At 47.3% G+C, this 18,050-nt stretch overlaps 8 protein-coding genes across 8 annotated transcripts; 3 read left to right on the top strand and 5 right to left on the bottom strand.

The window, feature by feature from the left end:
- Positions 1–91: 91 nt before the first annotated feature.
- On the bottom strand, positions 92–1,897 carry BKA55DRAFT_681558 (exopolygalacturonase; the record flags this gene model as incomplete). Its single annotated transcript, XM_046198253.1, has 5 exons — positions 1,299–1,897; positions 1,154–1,244; positions 965–1,105; positions 713–913; positions 92–669 (listed from the first exon to the last, which is right to left on the bottom strand). Exons 1-5 carry the CDS (start codon positions 1,686–1,688, stop codon positions 92–94), a joined length of 1,401 nt encoding a protein of 466 aa, XP_046041498.1. The 5' UTR covers positions 1,689–1,897.
- Positions 1,898–2,062: 165 nt separating this feature from the next.
- On the top strand, positions 2,063–2,526 carry BKA55DRAFT_585992 (uncharacterized protein). Its single transcript, XM_046194511.1, has one exon. The coding sequence runs from the start codon at positions 2,138–2,140 to the stop codon at positions 2,360–2,362; it is 225 nt and encodes a 74-aa protein (XP_046041499.1). The 5' UTR covers positions 2,063–2,137; the 3' UTR covers positions 2,363–2,526.
- A 137-nt stretch (positions 2,527–2,663) lies between these two features.
- Positions 2,664–4,673, bottom strand: BKA55DRAFT_668607 (major facilitator superfamily domain-containing protein). Its single transcript, XM_046197904.1, has 2 exons — positions 3,438–4,673; positions 2,664–3,385 (listed from the first exon to the last, which is right to left on the bottom strand). Exons 1-2 carry the CDS (start codon positions 4,433–4,435, stop codon positions 2,785–2,787), a joined length of 1,599 nt encoding a protein of 532 aa, XP_046041500.1. The 5' UTR covers positions 4,436–4,673; the 3' UTR covers positions 2,664–2,784.
- Positions 4,674–4,951: 278 nt separating this feature from the next.
- BKA55DRAFT_585995 (uncharacterized protein) lies at positions 4,952–5,948 on the bottom strand. The gene is made up of 2 exons (XM_046194512.1): positions 5,637–5,948; positions 4,952–5,590 (listed from the first exon to the last, which is right to left on the bottom strand). Exons 1-2 carry the CDS (start codon positions 5,858–5,860, stop codon positions 5,149–5,151), a joined length of 666 nt encoding a protein of 221 aa, XP_046041501.1. The 5' UTR covers positions 5,861–5,948; the 3' UTR covers positions 4,952–5,148.
- Positions 5,949–6,481: 533 nt separating this feature from the next.
- BKA55DRAFT_546808 (uncharacterized protein) lies at positions 6,482–7,903 on the bottom strand (the record flags this gene model as incomplete). Its single annotated transcript, XM_046190958.1, has 2 exons — positions 6,482–7,235; positions 7,287–7,903. The coding sequence occupies 2 exons, from the start codon at positions 7,901–7,903 to the stop codon at positions 6,482–6,484; spliced, it is 1,371 nt and encodes a 456-aa protein (XP_046041502.1).
- Positions 7,904–8,408: 505 nt separating this feature from the next.
- Positions 8,409–11,020, top strand: BKA55DRAFT_681562 (uncharacterized protein; the record flags this gene model as incomplete). The annotated part of the gene is made up of 5 exons (XM_046198254.1): positions 8,409–8,953; positions 9,007–9,128; positions 9,176–9,348; positions 9,408–9,830; positions 10,095–11,020. The coding sequence occupies exons 1-5, from the start codon at positions 8,744–8,746 to the stop codon at positions 11,018–11,020; spliced, it is 1,854 nt and encodes a 617-aa protein (XP_046041503.1). The 5' UTR covers positions 8,409–8,743.
- A 546-nt stretch (positions 11,021–11,566) lies between these two features.
- BKA55DRAFT_586004 (uncharacterized protein) lies at positions 11,567–15,107 on the top strand. Its single transcript, XM_046194513.1, has one exon. The coding sequence runs from the start codon at positions 11,892–11,894 to the stop codon at positions 14,913–14,915; it is 3,024 nt and encodes a 1,007-aa protein (XP_046041504.1). The 5' UTR covers positions 11,567–11,891; the 3' UTR covers positions 14,916–15,107.
- Positions 15,108–15,905: 798 nt separating this feature from the next.
- On the bottom strand, positions 15,906–16,885 carry BKA55DRAFT_546811 (opsin-like protein; the record flags this gene model as incomplete). The annotated part of the gene is made up of 3 exons (XM_046190959.1): positions 15,906–16,125; positions 16,172–16,781; positions 16,834–16,885. 3 exons carry the CDS (start codon positions 16,883–16,885, stop codon positions 15,906–15,908), a joined length of 882 nt encoding a protein of 293 aa, XP_046041505.1.
- Between the last annotated feature and the right edge of the window lie 1,165 nt (positions 16,886–18,050).

Genomic DNA, 18,050 nt, shown 5'->3' on the forward strand with positions numbered 1-18,050 from the left:
TCATAGTACTCATTTCAAAGTCAATGGCCAAAGCCACGTCGATATCTCATTCATCGTACAACACTAATTACCCCAAACCCCCCTCAACTCTTTAACCGTTGAACTTTCGAACCTTGAAAGGGCTCGCAGAAGCCTGAGGCGCAACGCACTTGTTCGCCAAAGCAGCCTTACCCGCCGCACTAGTAGCACTAACACAATCCACCCCAATATCCTTAACACCATCACACAAGAACACAGGATCTCCACCACAAGGAGTCTTGATGTTAAAGTCCTTAAACTTGATATTCTCACAAACAGCATCCTTGCTAGTCGAGCAAGTCAATCGTGCAACAGCGTTGCCGTACTTGCCGGAGCTGTAACCGGTGAAGTTGTCGAAGAGAACGTTTGTGATGTTCATGCGAGAGGGGTACTGGGCGCAGGTTGTAGCGTTGATGTTGAAGTAGCATGAGTCGATGAAGGCGGTGTACTCGTTGTTGCCGCCCCAGAAGTTACGGAAGGTGACGTTGTCGATGAAGCCGTAGCCGATGTCGGGGCCGGCCCAGGTCTTGAGACGGGCGCCGTGCTGGCCGTTGAGCATCCAGACGTTTTCGATGACGACATCCTTGACGAAGGACATCTCGCCCTTGTACTGACCGAGAGAGCCAATGGACTGGCCGTGGGTGCCTGAAGCTGTTAGTGTGATGTATATGTTGATCAAGGTGAGAAAACGTACCGTTGCAGTACATGGTGTCAACGTGGACGTTGGTAGCGTTGCTCTTGGGGGAGAAGCAATCATCACCAATGTCAACCCAGGCACGCTCAACATTGAGGTTCTCAACGTTCAGAGAGTCAAAGAAGTCAGTGTTCTTGGGAAGAGCAGTGGCGTTGGTGGAGCGAGCAGTGCAGATGACGTCCTTGAAGGAGATGTCCTTGGCTAAACGGATATCAGTACATGGTTATCGAGATTTTGGTAAGGATTACTTACAAGTGACGACAAAGTTAGTCCAGCAGGGAGAGTCCTTGAAGTGAACACCCTGGATGTCCAGGTTGGTGGCGTTCTGAGCATAGAACAGAATAGGTCGGAGGTAGGCGTTGGTCGTGTCGAGAATCTCCTTACCGGCAAACTCTGAAAATTGTTAGTATACAATCTGAAAGACGTTGAGAGGAGTCATACCGTTCCACCATCGCTGACCGTTACCGTTCAGAACACCCTTTCCGTAAAGCTTGATGTTCTTGCCACCCCACTTCCAGAACATGATGGAGTTCTATAAACATTAGTCTCATCTCAACTCATTCATCATGAAGTAACAGTGACATACCTGGAAAGGATGCTTATAAGCATTCTTCTGCCAATACTCTGTATCATTGGTAAACTTAATCTCACCCTCAAGATGAACATGAATATCATTCAAAAAGGTAAGATCAAGGGGCTTTCCAATGACAAAAGTCTGACCCTTGGGAAGATACAGAGTACCTCCCTTGTTCGCCTTCTTCAAGCCCTTGTAAAACTCCGAGGATACATCATCGTTATCATTCTTACTATGTCTGATAGTAAAAACCTTACGATGACTTCTCTTGACAGGAAGTTCATAGGGATGCTTGGCGCGGAACTCTTCAATGCTGCGAGGAACACCAGCAGGGAGGTCGATGGCCTCGGCGAGAACGCCTGCGAAGAGGGAGAGGGTTGAGAAGAAGCTTGTGATCTTCATTGTGAAAGGATTGACAGTGCAGAAGATGAGTTGCTTGAGGATCAGAAGAAAAAATCATAGGGATGTTTAGAGGTTTTATATACAAGAGTGGATGATCATTTCGGAGGTACTCCCGAATACATGACCCCCAGTATCTCAAGCGGGTCCCAAAAATGCATAGTTTAATAGCCCTCGTCTCATGTCAAAAGTTAACAAACCCCAGATAGAAGTGTTGTTTTCGCTAACAAAGCAACGTCTGCAGTGGCCCTCTGAATAAGCTTGTTCCCAGCGGCAGCCTCTCATTCGTGGACGGTAAATTATCCGCGGCTCAGAGTTCCCGTGGAGCTGTATTTCCCCATTCTTAGCGGTAGATCACCCCGCCCCCATCGACGCTGGGAAGGTAATTCCCCCGCAAACCCCAACATTAAATTCGAGGGGGCGACGGTGCCGGATCGACTGTTTGAGAAGGGATGACATTTTTTAATTCAAGGATTAGGTTTGTTGTAAGGGTTCGTGATTTTGGGGTGCTGGCGGTCTGGATGCTTGTGCGGCTGGGTGTTCCCTGTCGTGGTTTCAGAGCTGTAATTAAACTTGAGGATAAGAACTTTAGATGTGACCCTGGTAGGACCGACTTATCTACGGACGGACATCATGCGAGACTGCAAAAGACTGGTCTAGAGTTCAACTGGAGATAGAGTTAATTAAATCATGTACAGGTGCGGCGCGAGATGGACTATCGACAAACGCTTAGATGTATTCATATTAGTGAAATCAGAGCTTGAGGACATATTCTTCTCAATTTCATGCTACCACACAATGTTGCTAGAACGGATACCCCAGAGTTGTGCTCAGGTTTCGGTGATGAGAAGAACTTATGATCCTCGAAAGATGCATCTCTTGTGTCTTAGCATATAGAAGTATATCCAAATCTTGAGCTACTCTGTCATCAAAAGACTTGTAACTCTTTAACTTCAGCACGTATCATGGGAATGTACTCAAAATCCGACAACCTCTATATTATTATTCTAGTGTATTCTATTCCCTTTACAGATCCGTAAATCAACTTTTGAAACTCCAAATTCAGTCATAAGTATCCCTATGCCAAACTTCAGGCTGACTACCCGAAACTCTGCTCAACAGCTCTCTCTCTTTCTCTCTGTGCCTTCTCATCAGCTGTCAAATCAGCCTTGGCCGACTCCATCTTAACCGTGATAAAAATCAACAGTGACGCTACAGCAAGTCCAGCACCAGTCCAGAATCCGATCTGATACTGGCTTCGTGCATCAACATTCTCAGCACCTTTGATATCCTTTTGTGCAGATACAGCCATCTCACCAACGCCCAACCAAAACGCCATACCGAGGTAGAGAAGACTTGTGATCAGTGCACCTGCGACTGCTTGAAGATGATTAGGAAGAGATGTTGTGATGAAGACGTTGGTGACGTTGAAGGCGATGTCTACTCCAACTGTTGCGAGAATCATGGCGGGGAAGACGAATGCCCAGTAAAGGAATGTGCTGGACCTTCCACTGTCAGGAATAAGGGCGAAAAGGACTGTTGAGCCGAGGAAACCAAGGCCGGAAATGATCAGGAGCAGTCGTCCGCTGAGGATATGAAGAACGAAGCCGCCAACGACAGCCAAAATGAAACCGCCAGCCGCAAGAGGGATGAACCAAGCGGCGGTCAGTAAAGGTCCAATATGCAGGACTGATTCAATGCTGAGGAACACGTTAGCTAAGAAGGAAAGCGGCCTGATGAGTCGGGACTTACTAGAAACTAGCGTAGAAAAGAAACAGACCGAACGAGCCATAGGACATGAACAGTGCAAAGACCAACCGACTCATGTACTTCGTCCTGAAAACCTCTGCCGGCATAAGAGGCTGACTGGCCCTCCACCCCTCGATGTACACAAACAGCACGAGACAGATGATACCCAAGATCAAGGTAACATAGACATAAGGTGTTTTCCAGCCCTGAGGCGCATTTCCTCCGTCAGTCAGCGCATACACCACCAATGCCAGACCCGGTACAACAGTAGCCGTACCCAGCCAGTCCATCTTCAAATCAGGTAGTGGATCCCCATGGCTCTTTGGAATAGTCAAAAGACCTGTTATGAAGATACTGGCACAAAAGAAAGCACCAATGAAGAAATACCACTTCCAGCCAAGGACTTGGGCAGATAAAGCCCCAAAGAAAATTCCAGAGTAGAAGCCAATGCATGAAAAAGCGCCGAACATGCTGAAAACGAGATTCTTTCGAGGACCTGGGCGATAAATGCGTGACATGATCGCCACACTTGATGGCAAGAAAGCTGAAGGTCCCAAACCTTGCATCGCTCGACAGGCGATAAGCATCGTTGGATTCTGACTGAAACCAGCAATGATAGACCAAACAATCAACCAAACATGACCACCCAAAAAGATAAACCTCCCACCATGAATCTCAGAGAGTCTCGCGAATGGAAGGAGTAAAACAGCCGTAGTAAGATTAATAACAGCAGCAGGCCAAGTCCTAACTTGATCCGGAATCTCCAGCGTAACCGCCAACGAAGGCAAGATAATATTAAACCCAGAGACAAAATACTCGCTAACCATCATCGAACCCACGACCGCAAAGATAAAGCCAAGCTCTGATAAGAGATTTGAGAAACATGCTGGACGCTCTCGACCTAGACGATCGAGTTCTTTTTGGTCAAAGAGTGAAGGTTCGCGGGAGGCATTGTGTTCTTGGTCGAGAACACCGGTTGGAGTGTTGACTTTTTCAGTCATAACTTGATAAAGAGGATGTTTGGGTTGAGTTCTGACGGCGGTGATGAAAGATTTGGGAGGGTTTCGTCAAGTTATACCGTATTGGGTGTGGGGTTGTGGATTTTGGATCCGTTGTTGTCGGAAGACGAGATCTCAGGATGATATGATGAAGTTACAACAAAAACCTATCAAGTAGGATCCGAAAGATAGTCTTAAATACCCATCTGCATATAATCTACTATCGAGATCTATCTTAGATCATCAAAATGTTTAAAAATTCAAACTCAACCCCTCTGACGTCCCTCGATAATCCAGAATAGGAATTACCAAAAGCCACCGGATCTTCGGACTTTCGGACTCAGCTAATCTCAAAGTGGTAGTTCACCACGATCCAGCGAATAAGCTTAAACCAAGAGGCGTGGATTGCCTTGTTGAGAGTAGTGTCGTGGAGATAAGACGGACAGAAGCGGAGATCTTTGCCGCCTGAAAGAAAACTCGGTTGGAAAAGATGGAGTTGTGACTCTTACGGCTCCACATGTTGGAATGGTTGGAAGGGAAGAGTTGGAGGGTTGATTATCAAATATCCAGAGAGAAATGACCGAAAGTCCGAAACATGGCTTTGCAGAAGATGCATTATTTCTCGAATTGGATTTTGAGGATGACCAATCGAGGAAAACTAAAGAGTCACAATGACGACTAGATACTCTGACCAATTAACTAAAGGGTTGTCCTCCTCAAAACCTCTCAAGATGCTGACAGCTTATTGCAAAACTATAAGTACTCGTACAACCCTCCAACCCTTCAATACTCGAGAGTGCCTCTTTCCAACCATCTGTCTGGCGATAATCCCCCCAAGCTTCACAATGAGACAATCCAACGAAACCCATAAGAACTGATCTCGGCTGCCCGTCTTCACTTCTCGCTGGAAAGTCGTTCTCTAAGCCCCAAGCGTGAACTACTCTGGCTTCATTAGAAAAACCTTGTTTCAAAATTCCCTGTATCTGAAACGAAAGAGCTTGTTTCTTTTCATCCGAAATGTCTTGAGGGAAGTAAGCAAGTACAATCTGTGTCAGAGGTGACTCAAGAACGTCGGAAGACGGAACCAGCTCGATATGCTTTGAGAACTCTCCATACGTGCAAATCTTCGGAATGTCTTTGACTGCATCTGCGCCGTATCTATGACAGTTAGTCCCCTAGCGTCGGATCCTAATGTAGAACTTACTCTTCAGCAAATTGTCGATGTTGCTCGACCGAGTCAAAGTCGAAAAAGCACCAGACTTTGGATGGTTCAACTGATTCCAAGCCCCAGTAAACTCTTTGAGGACCACCAGGTTTGCTGATGACAGTCTTCCAAGCGTCAGTCAGGATTTTGCCCTCTGGCGTGGTATGGTCCATGATGTTCATTTTGGGCTTCACGCCCATGCAGCCAACTTCGGTTACCGTCATTGTGAAAATATTCCCAGTTGGATTGGACTTATCGGTAGTTTGATGGCCTGTCGTATATGGAATGATAATCGTGGTATTTGTAGGTTCCTTGTGTCTTGCTGCCTAGACTGTTGTCACTCTCATTGATTCCTATTTTATTTCGCCGCCTGATCTATTTCGGAACCTAACAGCAAAGTCACAGTCATATAGGTACTAATGATCCCAAAATAGTTGCCAATGAAATCTAACAAGCCCGCAACTACATTATAGCACCTCTCCAGCGACTTGTCGATCATGGCTGGTCACCGAATCTACAGAGGATACAACTGGCTTAGGCCCACCATGGCTTAAAATATACATCATGAGTGATTAAGAAGGAAAACCAATCGCTTGACCCAAAATCCCATTAAACATGTTCCGTATTTATGCCCGACGCACAATCTCTAGTCCGGCTGGTGGCTTCAAGTCCATTCTTACGGCTTGCAATGCCCACCTTAGCTATAGCAAATACGGCTGAGCCAAGGCATTAACAAAATAGCGTAAAGCCTCCCTGTAAGAACTTTGGAATTCTATCCTTATGAGATTCCACGATAAGGAATGTAAGGCTAAAGGATGATTTGGCAAGAGTTCCGTTCCATAATCTTAAAATAGATTGGCGTTAAAATATTGATCATCACAAGGGTCTGGCCATGAAAATAATGTCGCGATCTCATCTTTATCCCAGCCTTCCAGAGATAAGCTTGTACTGTTATCCATCACAGGAGGTGCTACCGGGCGGACGTATACAATCTTCTCCTTCCAACCATTGGTTCCATTGAGAATCCAATAGCCCGGCGGACCAGAACTGTCAGAAGCAATATGGTAGGGACTATCTGGGTAGCTGTCAACATATGGGAGACGAATAATCTCCATGTCGCCCGAAAGTGGTCTCCAAATTTGGTAGTACGACTTGATAACGTTTCTCCTCCAAGCACAGCAGATCTTACTTCCTCCAACCATTCTGAATAGGTCGTCGAATGGTCTGTTTGGCAACGCAACAGCATGTTCTTTTAGTGATTGCATACGCTGGGCAAAACTGTCTGGTAGTGGACAAATTGTGACACAGATGCGCGGCATCCAATGACACCACTGCTTTGGCTCCTCGAGGGAAAGATAGAAGCGGCGTAATTGAGGAAAGTTTGTGGAAATAGTTTCCAACATTGCAGCTAGACTAGGCGAGTCAACGGCATCTCTGGTTTCGCCCACTAGCTGTATCTTCAAGATCGAACTGATCTCCAGTGAAGTGATGGTCAGGAGACGTTGCGCCAATAGAAGTTTTGACAGGTACATTATCATTACTTCGCTGGCCATAATGATAGTGTTTGTAGAATAAAGCACGTCGATAGCTTCGGCATAACTGAACGATTCGTAAGCTAGTACTCTTCTTGAACAGATACGAACAACTTACTTCTGGCGACAAGACAAAAGCCATCCCATAACACCAATGTGGCATTTGTAAGGCATTGAACCCGGCCATGATTGACAATGTTTAGCTTCGCCGATGCGACAAGTATCAGCCCAAGGTCCATCAGGTCCTCCATGGGTCATCGGACCTGTTTGCCCCGTCTCGAGATTTGGCGGGAGTCTATGGCAAACAGATCCCCACCAATGCCAGGATCTTGGCTTGTTATCGTCGATGACCCTGGATCTACCATCCTCGAAGTCCGCGTTGGCAATGCCGCAGTGATTCTCAGTCAATGATGTGATGAGTTCAGAGGACATGTCCGGATGATTGTACACGAAGTCTATGTGAAGGCGCCGACCACCAAAAGAAAGTCGCAGAATAAGTCTTCTGATTTCAGGGGGTAGTTTATAGTATGCGCAATCTTGGAATCGAGGCTTTGGTAGTTCAGGCTCTTCTGCAACGACTTCCTGAAAGCCTGATGGGGCAATGCTGCGAGAGCGAGGAGGAGGAGTGGGAAGAAGTGAGAGTTGCTCGATGGCATATTCTTTCTCAAGATCGAGTTGGATCTCAGGAGGTTCGGATGCGCTTCGATCAGTCAGAGGACTCTCGGAAATTCTCATTGTGATGACTCAAGTTGGCAATGGAGTGAGAAGAATGAGGGTTTTAGAGGTTTGGTTTTGGCGCCCGGTGGCCTAAAATACGTGATTCAAGCACTATTTTACTGAAACATGACCTGTGCTTTGGCTTGGAGCCACTGGTCGATCAGAAGGGCCAACAACATATTGGTTGTGCCGTGCAGCAAGAAACGCATTGCTGCCAGCCGGAGCAACCGAAATGCTCATAAACGCTCCTGAGGGACAGTGAAACCTTGTCCCGCGTGAGACGATGACAGCATTGGCAATAAATCATATGGGCTGTCTACGGTCTAAATACTTCACATCATGATATGGCACTGAACTGCCATGAACACTGATCTTTATCGTTTCAGGCGCAGGGACTCAGGCAGCCAATAGTATTGTGTTTTTCAGCCTCTTACGTCGTCTGTAATTGTGAATGTTCCGCAGCAGGTGCGACTCGAACGTGGTGAGATATTACTGGTAGCCTGATTTGCGCATCAACTTCCCCCAACATCCCATTTCTTCTTGATCGAAGTATTGTCTCTCTCATTCTCCATTCCGCATAACAGTCAATGATATGGCAGAGCTAGCCCTTGCGATCATTCCAATTGGCCTCAAAACCTGTTCCGGTCTTGTGAGCTACCTGGGCGGGCTCAAATTGTTTCCCATCGTCCTCACTTCAGAGACTGCGATTTCTATATTACTGCTAATGATTATTCGCGACAAAGAATCTTGAGGTTCACTGGACTCACTAGACTGATAGGAAGAGCTGTTGAGTTAACATTACGCACGACTATTGGGGCAGGCGGATTCAGTATCAGCCCCTCTCTCAATTACTTTGCTATGGTCGATGAAGATAAATCTCCAGCCTTTAGAGTCATTAACTTGCTATTGGAAAGCCGCCTCGGAGCCCGTTGGGCTATGGAAAGTTACCCAGGACTCTTATTCGAGTCGCTTACTCGGAAACTCCAGGTGATCTTCCGCTCCGGGAAGGCTAGGCCTACCGATATTAATTCGCGGGGCTATTCTTTACTCCATCAGTTGACTTTTGCGGTTAGTTCTCATGGTCCATGAGGTCAAACTCGCCTACTTACTAACACTAACAGATGAACTCTGGTGACTTCCGGATTTTAACCCAGCAGCAGCGTGCACATCCGGGTCTGAAGTCATTGTTCGATTTCCTTATCGCAGCAGGTACTCCAGTGTCGGCCGTAGGGTCAGACGGTCGGTATGTTTGCCGTGTGCTATTGCGATTGTAATATTGACAAAAACTAGCCTGGCCATACACGTAGCTGCCGATGACTTTGTGCTTCCATCGTCGATTCTTGCCCAGCTGTGCGTCGACGATGCTGAGATACCCGCTCCTAGGCGACCAGAACTGAGGTGCAGCAGTTTTGGCCCCATTGACATTGCCAAGCATGATAGCGTGAGTGGAAGAATCGCCGAAGGTATGATGTGACAGCTGCCTGGTCTTACCGGGTTTTATGCTGACAATGAACCTGAACAGCTTTGTTCGGGCCATTGACCCTTGCGATCCTACGCAACGATGTGAAGGAAGTTGAAGTTCTGATTGATAGGAGTCCAGAATGCATAGGAGAAGTGAGCTTTTATGGCGAGACTCCTTGTTTCGTGGCTATAGAGAAACCGGAAATATTACGACTGTTGGTCAAACGAGCAACTCCAGGACAGCTTCTTCAACCATGCCGAATAGCATCTGGCATGATCAGTCCTCTAGGAAGGGCGATCCAGATAAGCAAAGATATCTGCAGTAGTCGTGGAACTGCCAACGGGTCTGTTTGTCTCTGCACTGAGGCAGTCGAAGTTCTCTTGGAAGCGAAATGCCCCATCAGACCATATTATGATTTTGCGAAGCGCAATATATTTGGAATGCTGGTGTTTTTTAATCTGTTAATTGGTGCCTCCAGACATTGTAAGGTCCTACTTGCAGAGGAGTTACAAATGCGTCAGCGAGATTTAGAAGAGTTTGCTCCAAGAACGCTACTGTGGTCAGAAAACTTGCGTTCGTCAGCAACTCAATTCGACGTCCGATCTATTGAAATCGACACCTTTCGCCAAAACAAAGCTACTGCCAAATTTAGAACTTCATTAAAAGCACCGCCAGGACACATCAGTGGCGTGGGGACTAAAATGCACATCTTTAGACCCATATGGTTGGATATCACATGTCCTTAAGATGCATCTATTTTTTGGAACCGGGATTTCACCGATATTGATGACACCTGGACGCATCCATCGCTAAGCAAGCAGGCATTCGACCGGTTCGGCTCAGACGTACCGCAGGTCTTGCACTGTATCTCGCCACAATATGCGATGTGGTTATACCACCACTGCCCGAATTTCTGGACTGTAATTTGCGAAAACAGCAGAGTAGAAGAATCCAGCTTTGTTCTATCCGAAATCATCATCATCAACAGAAAGTATCTCTGGAAATATCTTGTCAGCGTCCCTTTGACCATTGAATACACAGACAGCCGTACCTGTCAGTGTTCACCTGAAGGCTATACGCCCTTTACGCACGGGATAAGATGTCTTCTGAAGAAGTATTCATCAAATACCGACGTGCTACGATCATTCGTGGAAGACTTTGGTCAAGAATTAACAATGTATCAATACACCGCTATATTGAGGCAAGCAGCCTTTGCAAACCTCGATATGATTCATACATGTTCCACCAGGCCAAAATCCCCGGATGAGTCACTTGACGATCAAATCTACCCCATGGAAGATGACGCTGATAAGGCGGCCTTCATCAATAATCTGATTGTCGACTTCAAACAATTCATGCCTGAAGATGCGAACGTCAGATACTGCGAAGAAAAAAGGGGTGACACTACCATATATAAGACATATCACCAGCACCGTGCTTTGGATTTCTGGGACCGCATTTTGCCATCAATGATGGGGAATCTTGAGCAGATTTTAGCGTCTACATGGAATCCTGATCATGAGGCCTTGAAAGACCTTGGAATTACTCTGTGGGTTGAAGAAGAGAAGAAAGAAGAAGTCTTTGAAAGGGTATATGAAGTTAGAAAGGATGATGAAGAGAGCCGCAGGATGCCATTCAAAGAACTAATGGAGAAGCTAGAGATGATTGAATGAATCGAACCACCTTGCGGGCTTATATGTGGACTGCGAGGGATTTTGTGGCCACATACTGGAGAAGGACAACATACAATAGAGCGATGAGCTGATCGTAGGTGACAGTTGCAAATCCCATTGCACAAATTTATGCCGCCCGTTTCATTCTTGTTCTTGAGCCAGGGTGATTGGGATATTGGAGAAAAAGAGAACCTATGCTTTGTTAGTCATCGCGTTTGAAGAGAGATGCGTGGTTATTTGCTTGATATAGCCTAAGACCAGTCCCGCCTTAACAACTGTTTCGATAAGGTGAAGAGAGTGGCCACGGGCCAATCTGTGATCTTTTTGTCTTTGTGTACAAGGCACAAACGCTTTGTTGACGGGCTCCGACTCATATGAGAGTTAACTATGGAGTTGAAAATGATGTAACACGAGAGGCTGTAGCCTAAGGTGACCCACTGTATTCTGATATCTGACGAATCAATTTTGTCGACAGGGACAGTCAGCCAATTTTAGCTTCTCCTTGGCTTCGCTTCAGCTTTCACTTCACTTCACCTTCATTTACAACTTACAACTCATACTCCTGTGGTCGGCGATACACGTGCGGCCGCGCGTTACTGGCCTATTATTCACCCACTAAGACTTATCTGGTTTTTTGATCCTGTTTTGTATTATACGAGCTCAGTCTTGACATCTGATAATTGGCCAAAGCTGTTGGCTTATACGGCCCAGACGGCATAGCTCCCTGCAACTTTTGGCCTGAGGACACCAAATCCTCCTCCTACCTGGTATATATACGACACACTACCCTCCTCCTCAACTCCCCTCCCCTCCTTTCTTTTATATCCATTCCATCATCCCGTTATCTTCCAAACCTGGCCCTTCATCATTAATGGCCAGAACCAAACAGACAGCAAGACGATCAACACATATACAACAGGCTACTACCCCTAAGCCTCAAACCACTTACACCATGGCTTCCTCCGGTAGTGTCTTCTCCGAGACTCTTCAAGAGATCACCAACACCAAACTCCAGGAGCTCTCCAAGAGACGCTCTCGCTTTGAAGAAGCCAAGGCGGCTATCCTCTCTTCTGTTGAAGCAGAGAAGGATGCTGTTAAACGTCTTGTCATCTTGAGCGATGGAGTCAAGAAGTGCTTCTCTATCAAGCTCACCAAGGAGAACAAAGTCATCCTGCGTCGCACCACTCACAAACGCCTTGAGATCGACCTCAGGAACCTCGACCGCTTTCTTGGCCAGGCCAAGACAGATCCTTCTGTGTCGCCCAAGATCCTGGCTACCTGGGAGGAGTCACTCGTTCGTCAGCTCGACATGCAAGCTCTTCAGTATCAGTACGCTTGGCTCTACGGGGAGCTTGTAACTGAATGGCTGTCCGGCGATAAGGAGAAAGAACCGGAAGCAGATGTTGAGATGGGCGAGGCATTCGAAGACGTCGGTGATCAAGCGAAGCTTCAGTCCAGGATGGACTGGGAAAACACTGTCTTCCAAGCAGCCAATGTCGATACCAAGGCCCTCAACAGTTATCTCAGCCATCTCTTCAGCTCTAGCAACAAGAATAAGAAGACCATGGCCAATAGTCTTAAAAGCCTTCGACAATCTGTCGCTGATCACGAAGCATCGATGTCAACACCTGATCAGTTCACCATTAGCTCTCTCACGTGGATCATTTCCGGTCTTCACTCATCTGACCTTCTCTCTAACGAAAAGCGAGAAGTACTCAAAGACTTTGAAAGTAATGATATGATTCTCAAGGAGATTGCAGATGTCCTCAACATGCGCATCAATGCTCTTGAGTCGTGGACTTGGAACTCGGAGACTCCTGTCCCGGTTTCTATGGAGAAGAAGATTAGTGGAGTCTTCAATATCCACATGCATGAAGATCTACTCCAGGCAATCTTCCTACAGTACATTGGTGTCCAATGGAGTGTCTTCTTCAAGAGCGCCTTCAAGGCTTTCCGTGATTCTGGAGCTTGGAAGTCGGAGAGACAAGATATTCCTCGGAACGATCAACGGAGACTGGGTTACTATCTCGGCCCACTCTCGGACTCACCCTGCCTGCAGCGTGAACGCGTCAAGGTCAATGAAGAGAGATATTTCATGGCTCAGCTTATGAACCATGAACGTGAAATCACCGGCACGGCTGACGGTGAAGAGGAGGCTGAGTACGAACGTTTCGCCGCTGATAGTAATAAACGCAGGCTTGTAGTTCAGGCACCTATGCAGGCACCACGTAGGCAGCTTGCTTCCAAAGCAGCGCGAATGTCAGCACCGACGGCCAGAGGTCTTGGAACTAGTGGTGCGATGAGACATCGCAAGATCATGCCTGAAAGTGTCTATCAGGCGGAGGTTGACGAGGATGAGGATGATGAAGATGATGACGAAGATTACCAGGACGACAAGTCTCGCAGTCCAATGGCACTCAAGCAGACTTTGCTTCATCTGCTATCAACAGAGATCACCATCAACACTCATCTCTACGGTGAGATGACGGCATTCCACTCCGTTTTTGATGATTGGAACCCCAAGCTTCCTCATGAAACCGTCTTCACGATCCTCAAATTCCTTGGTGTCTCTGACAATTGGCTTGGGTTCTTCAAGAAGTTCCTCGAGGCACCTCTCAAGTTTATCGACGATGATGACTCGTCTGCACGAAAGAGACGTCGTGGTACGCCAGCAGCCCATGTGCTGAGTGACGTGTTTGGCGAGACAACACTGTTTTGCCTTGACTTTGCGGTCAACCAAGCTACCTCGAATAACTTGTGGAGAATGTATGATAACTTTTGGTTCTGGTCGCCTGACCACAAGGTTGCTGTGAAGGCTTGGGACACTGTTGATGAGTTCACCATCGTCACTGGCGTTAGTGTCAATCCTACCAAGACAGGCACAGTCCGCATCTCGAAGGATAGCAATGTAACTCTTCCCATCGATGATTCACTTCCCGAAGGTGAGATTCGTTGGGGCTTCCTTCGGTTGTCACCCAGGACAGGTCGGTTTGAGATTGACCAGAAAATGGTCGACTCTCACATCAATGAACTTCACAAGCAGCTACTTGACAAACGTAAGAGCATTCTTGGGTTCATCCAAGCTTGGAATACTTACGCTGCGACCTTCTTCACGTCAAATTTTGGTAAAGCAGCTAATTGCTTTGGTCGTGAACACGTTGACAACATGCTATCAACTCACAATAAGATTGAGAAGCAAGTCTTCACAAAGCTCTCAAACGGTCAAGTCACAAGCGTGGTCGAGTTCTTGAAACGAGAAATCAGTCAGAGATTTGGTATCAAGGACATTCCCGATGGCTATCTCTACTTCCCCATGGAGCTTGGCGGACTTGATCTACAGTCCCCGTTCATTTCACTCATGCAAATTCATGACGAAGTCTCGAAGAAGCCTTCTCAATCCATGATCGATTTTGAAGAAGATGAACGCCACGCATACGAAGGCTACAAAGAAGCCTTCCTCAGCGGCAAAACCAGACATGAACGATACGCCCTCGACGACCCCGACTGGGAACCTGAGTCCCAACGCGAGAAAGACACATTCATGTCCTTCGAAGAATTCACCCGCTACCGCGAAGCCTTTTTCTTCGGCCACTTCACCGCCACGAACCGACTGCACCGCATCTTCCGCACACTCATGAAGAGGCCTAAAGACAGCAAGGTTGATACCGATGATGGAAACATGTCATCTGCGATGGAGCAGTTGCGCAGGGAGTCGAATCTGCAGGGTATTGTAGGATGGTGGAATAACATGAATGCGTATTGGACGTGGGTTGCTACGTTTTATGGGCCCGACGTTGTTGAGAGGTTTGGGAGGTTGAATATTGTTAATACGGAGTTGTTGCCTATTGCTATGGTTACTTTGTTTAGGGATAAGCGTGTTAAGTGGCAGGGTTAGTTTGGATGAGGTTCGGAAGTTTTGGATTGTTTGTCTAGGAAATGATGTATGATAAGATTGCTCCTGGTTGAGATCCGTATTGATACCAATATGCTGGTAGATTCGATCACGAAGCCAAATTTTACCATGTTTGTGAATACAAGAGGTCAAGCATTAATTGAAATACAAGCCCGGGACAGATCCACATTCAAGGCATCATGTTTAAAATTAAAACCTATCCCTAAGGTTGCTTTACGGGACTCGGTCGAATGGCTCTAATACAGGACTCTACGCTTCCATCGCAAAGGCAAAGATGAAACATGGCAGTGGTAGGCTGATAAGCGCATCCAGAAGGTAGAGTCAATATGTTGATGACAGGGACGGAGTTAAGGTTACCGCTGGAGTCTTTGTTTAGATATGCGTTTGTATCATGCTTCAATTGATAGATGCCATGGTTTGGGGACCTTGATGGAGCAGTTGCTGCAATGGGGTTGTATCCTTGTTCGGGCTCCGTGAAATGCTTGAGGACGGCAGGTTGACGGCAGCCGGGACCTTTCGGGAGACATTCGCGGATGTTGTCATATGCATTCGGAGAACCGATCAGTTCATGCAAGGTCTTGCTCATCACAAAAGAGATCATGTCATCTCTGTCGTCAATATTGCATGATTGATGCAGATGCATAAAAAACACATGCAGGAACTCAGAATGGTGTCACTGTCAAGAGGGGTCTGTCGTATTCGTGTCCCATCACATTAATGCTACTTGAATCATATGGTACATGTCTCGTATTGACGCCCCAAACGCCCATTTCCCTTCAATCGAGCATGTGCGTTGCATTTTCCCAGCTCATTCCAAAACATACAATCTTGATCATTCATTCCATACCGGCTGGCTCGGGCTTAGAACCACTCGTCAAATCGTGAGCGGAAAGTTTGTAAAGTGGATGACGAAACATCCACGTCCAATGCGGAATTGTTCCGTGGACTTGAATGGCTTTTTTGGAGGCGCATTTAAGCTCCCTCGTCGTCATCGCCAACGCGGATGGTACCCTCAGCACCAGCGCCGCTGGCCCAGTAGCCTCCAATCTCGGGAGTAGTGTCGCGGTTCTGTCGCGTAGCAGTGATGATCCAGAGGCCGAGAACAGCCTTGGTGAGGACGTCGAGGACGGCGTAGATGACGACCTCGGTGCCGACCTTGACCTTCCAAGCGCCACCGGCAGCACCCCAGACACTGATGCCATTAGCTATGCCAATTGAAGAATGGTGAGATAACTTACACAACGTAGACGATCCAGAGGATCAGAGCAGCGACGGAGACGGAGCCAAAGAGGCGGGCGATCTTGGTACCGCGAGCACGAGAGGTTCGGGAGCCGGGAACAGCGACGTGCCAGATGGTAAAGACGAAGGCAATGACGCTGATAGCATACCATCCCCACTTCTGCGCAGTATTCGCATGTCCAACCGCCGAGAAAGCGCCCGCCAGCACAAAGATCACATTGGCAATAACCGCAAAAACGGTATGTGCACCATCAACACCCGCGAGAAGACAAAGCTCCAGGACAAGCAGCGGCGTCGAAAGCGTCCAGTCAACATATCGCGCCCAAAACACCTGACGACAAACATCATGATGCGTGTCGGGAATATGCTTATGATGATCTCTCACGCTGGTACAGTTAAAGTACGATGTCTGACCAGATGCCATGGCGAAGTAGGCGAGGGCAGAGATGATGGTGGTGAGGGTTGTGAGGAAGTAAAAGATGCGACGCTGGACGGCGACGTTCCATGATAGCAGGGCGAAGATGGCGGAGACGACTGTCATTGCGACGAAGAGAACCCATAGAGCGCGGACGCCATTGTGGCCGATTGTTTGGTAGTGAGTCGGTTCAGCTAATAAATCATCATCAGTGAAGATCTACACCAAAGGGTAAGATGAACATACGAACGACGGTGGGAATGGGAGCAACCCCTCCATGAGTCTTGTAGGCCTCCATTTCAGCAATCAGTGAAGCTATTCAATTGAAGATCTTCAAGTGCAAAAGGCGATGAAGAAGCTAAGAAACAGAAGCTCGAAGCTGGGGTGGGGAGCTTATAAAAAGAGAGGCGAGAGCTTACGCCGCATCTGCCTGAGGCGTTTCCGGCCACAAGTGAATGATTGGATTGGATGTATCGTAAAGAAAACAAAACGTCATCAATGACATGTAGACTGCGGGAGTTTGCACAGAGAAAGCAGGTATTTCGGATGCGGGGGAATGAACGGTTCAGGTTACGCGAGGGTATCGTGTGTGAGGCGTCACTAATACGTAATTTGTGTAGCGAATCGTGAGAGGGGCATGCGTTTTGTCATATGATGGGACAATAACGATACAACTTGTGCGTATTTATGTTACAGCCAGTAGCAGTTTTGTTATATTTTTAGTAGCTGGAAGTGGCTGTAGTACAAAGCTCTCCAGACACAGCGTGTAACAAAAACACCAACGAAAACAGACGTCACAAGCATATCAAACAAGGTTAGTTAAAGATCCAGACTTGCGTTTCCATGTCAAGCTAGAACTTTGTGGACCACAAATACCCGAAGCCGGAGTATTTTGCTCAGACGGAAGAATACTTGTTCCCTGCCTTGTTTCGGTTGACTTCTTTGTCAGTGCAGATCTGAGGAGATGAATCTCGATCGTTGAAGATCGACCTCGGGAGGAGACGCAGGTGACTCGAAGCTCGCGAGCGTCAGCCCGTGTCTCATATTTCAGCTGTCCACAGTTGGAAGTCGGGACTTTTGAACGGGAAAGTGCATAAGAAAGAGTGGTCACGGCGAGAATTATCGTAAGCCATGATGCAATTCGCCGTCTTGCATTCTCTTCTGTTCTCTTCTCTCCCAGCCAGAATCTCATTAACGGTAACCCCATTTACAAGCCATCATATCATACTCCCCCGCAAATTCCCCAGACTCAAAAAGTAATCACCTGCCGAACATCGGCTTTTCCAAAACCTGGAGAGTCCAATAACGACAGACTCTTTCTGTTGACATGTGAACGGGACCCAGCTCCGATTCATGACGCATCCTGGTTTAGTTACAGCCACTGTACCACGTGCACCTCCAACATCTGCTGCATGATTGGACGGACTGTCATACAACCCTTTCCAAGCGGTGTGCGGCTGGAC

This window comes from Fusarium redolens (genome assembly GCF_020744475.1).
Source record: "Fusarium redolens strain MPI-CAGE-AT-0023 chromosome Unknown BKA55scaffold_32, whole genome shotgun sequence".
Lineage (NCBI taxonomy): Eukaryota > Fungi > Ascomycota > Sordariomycetes > Hypocreales > Nectriaceae > Fusarium > Fusarium redolens.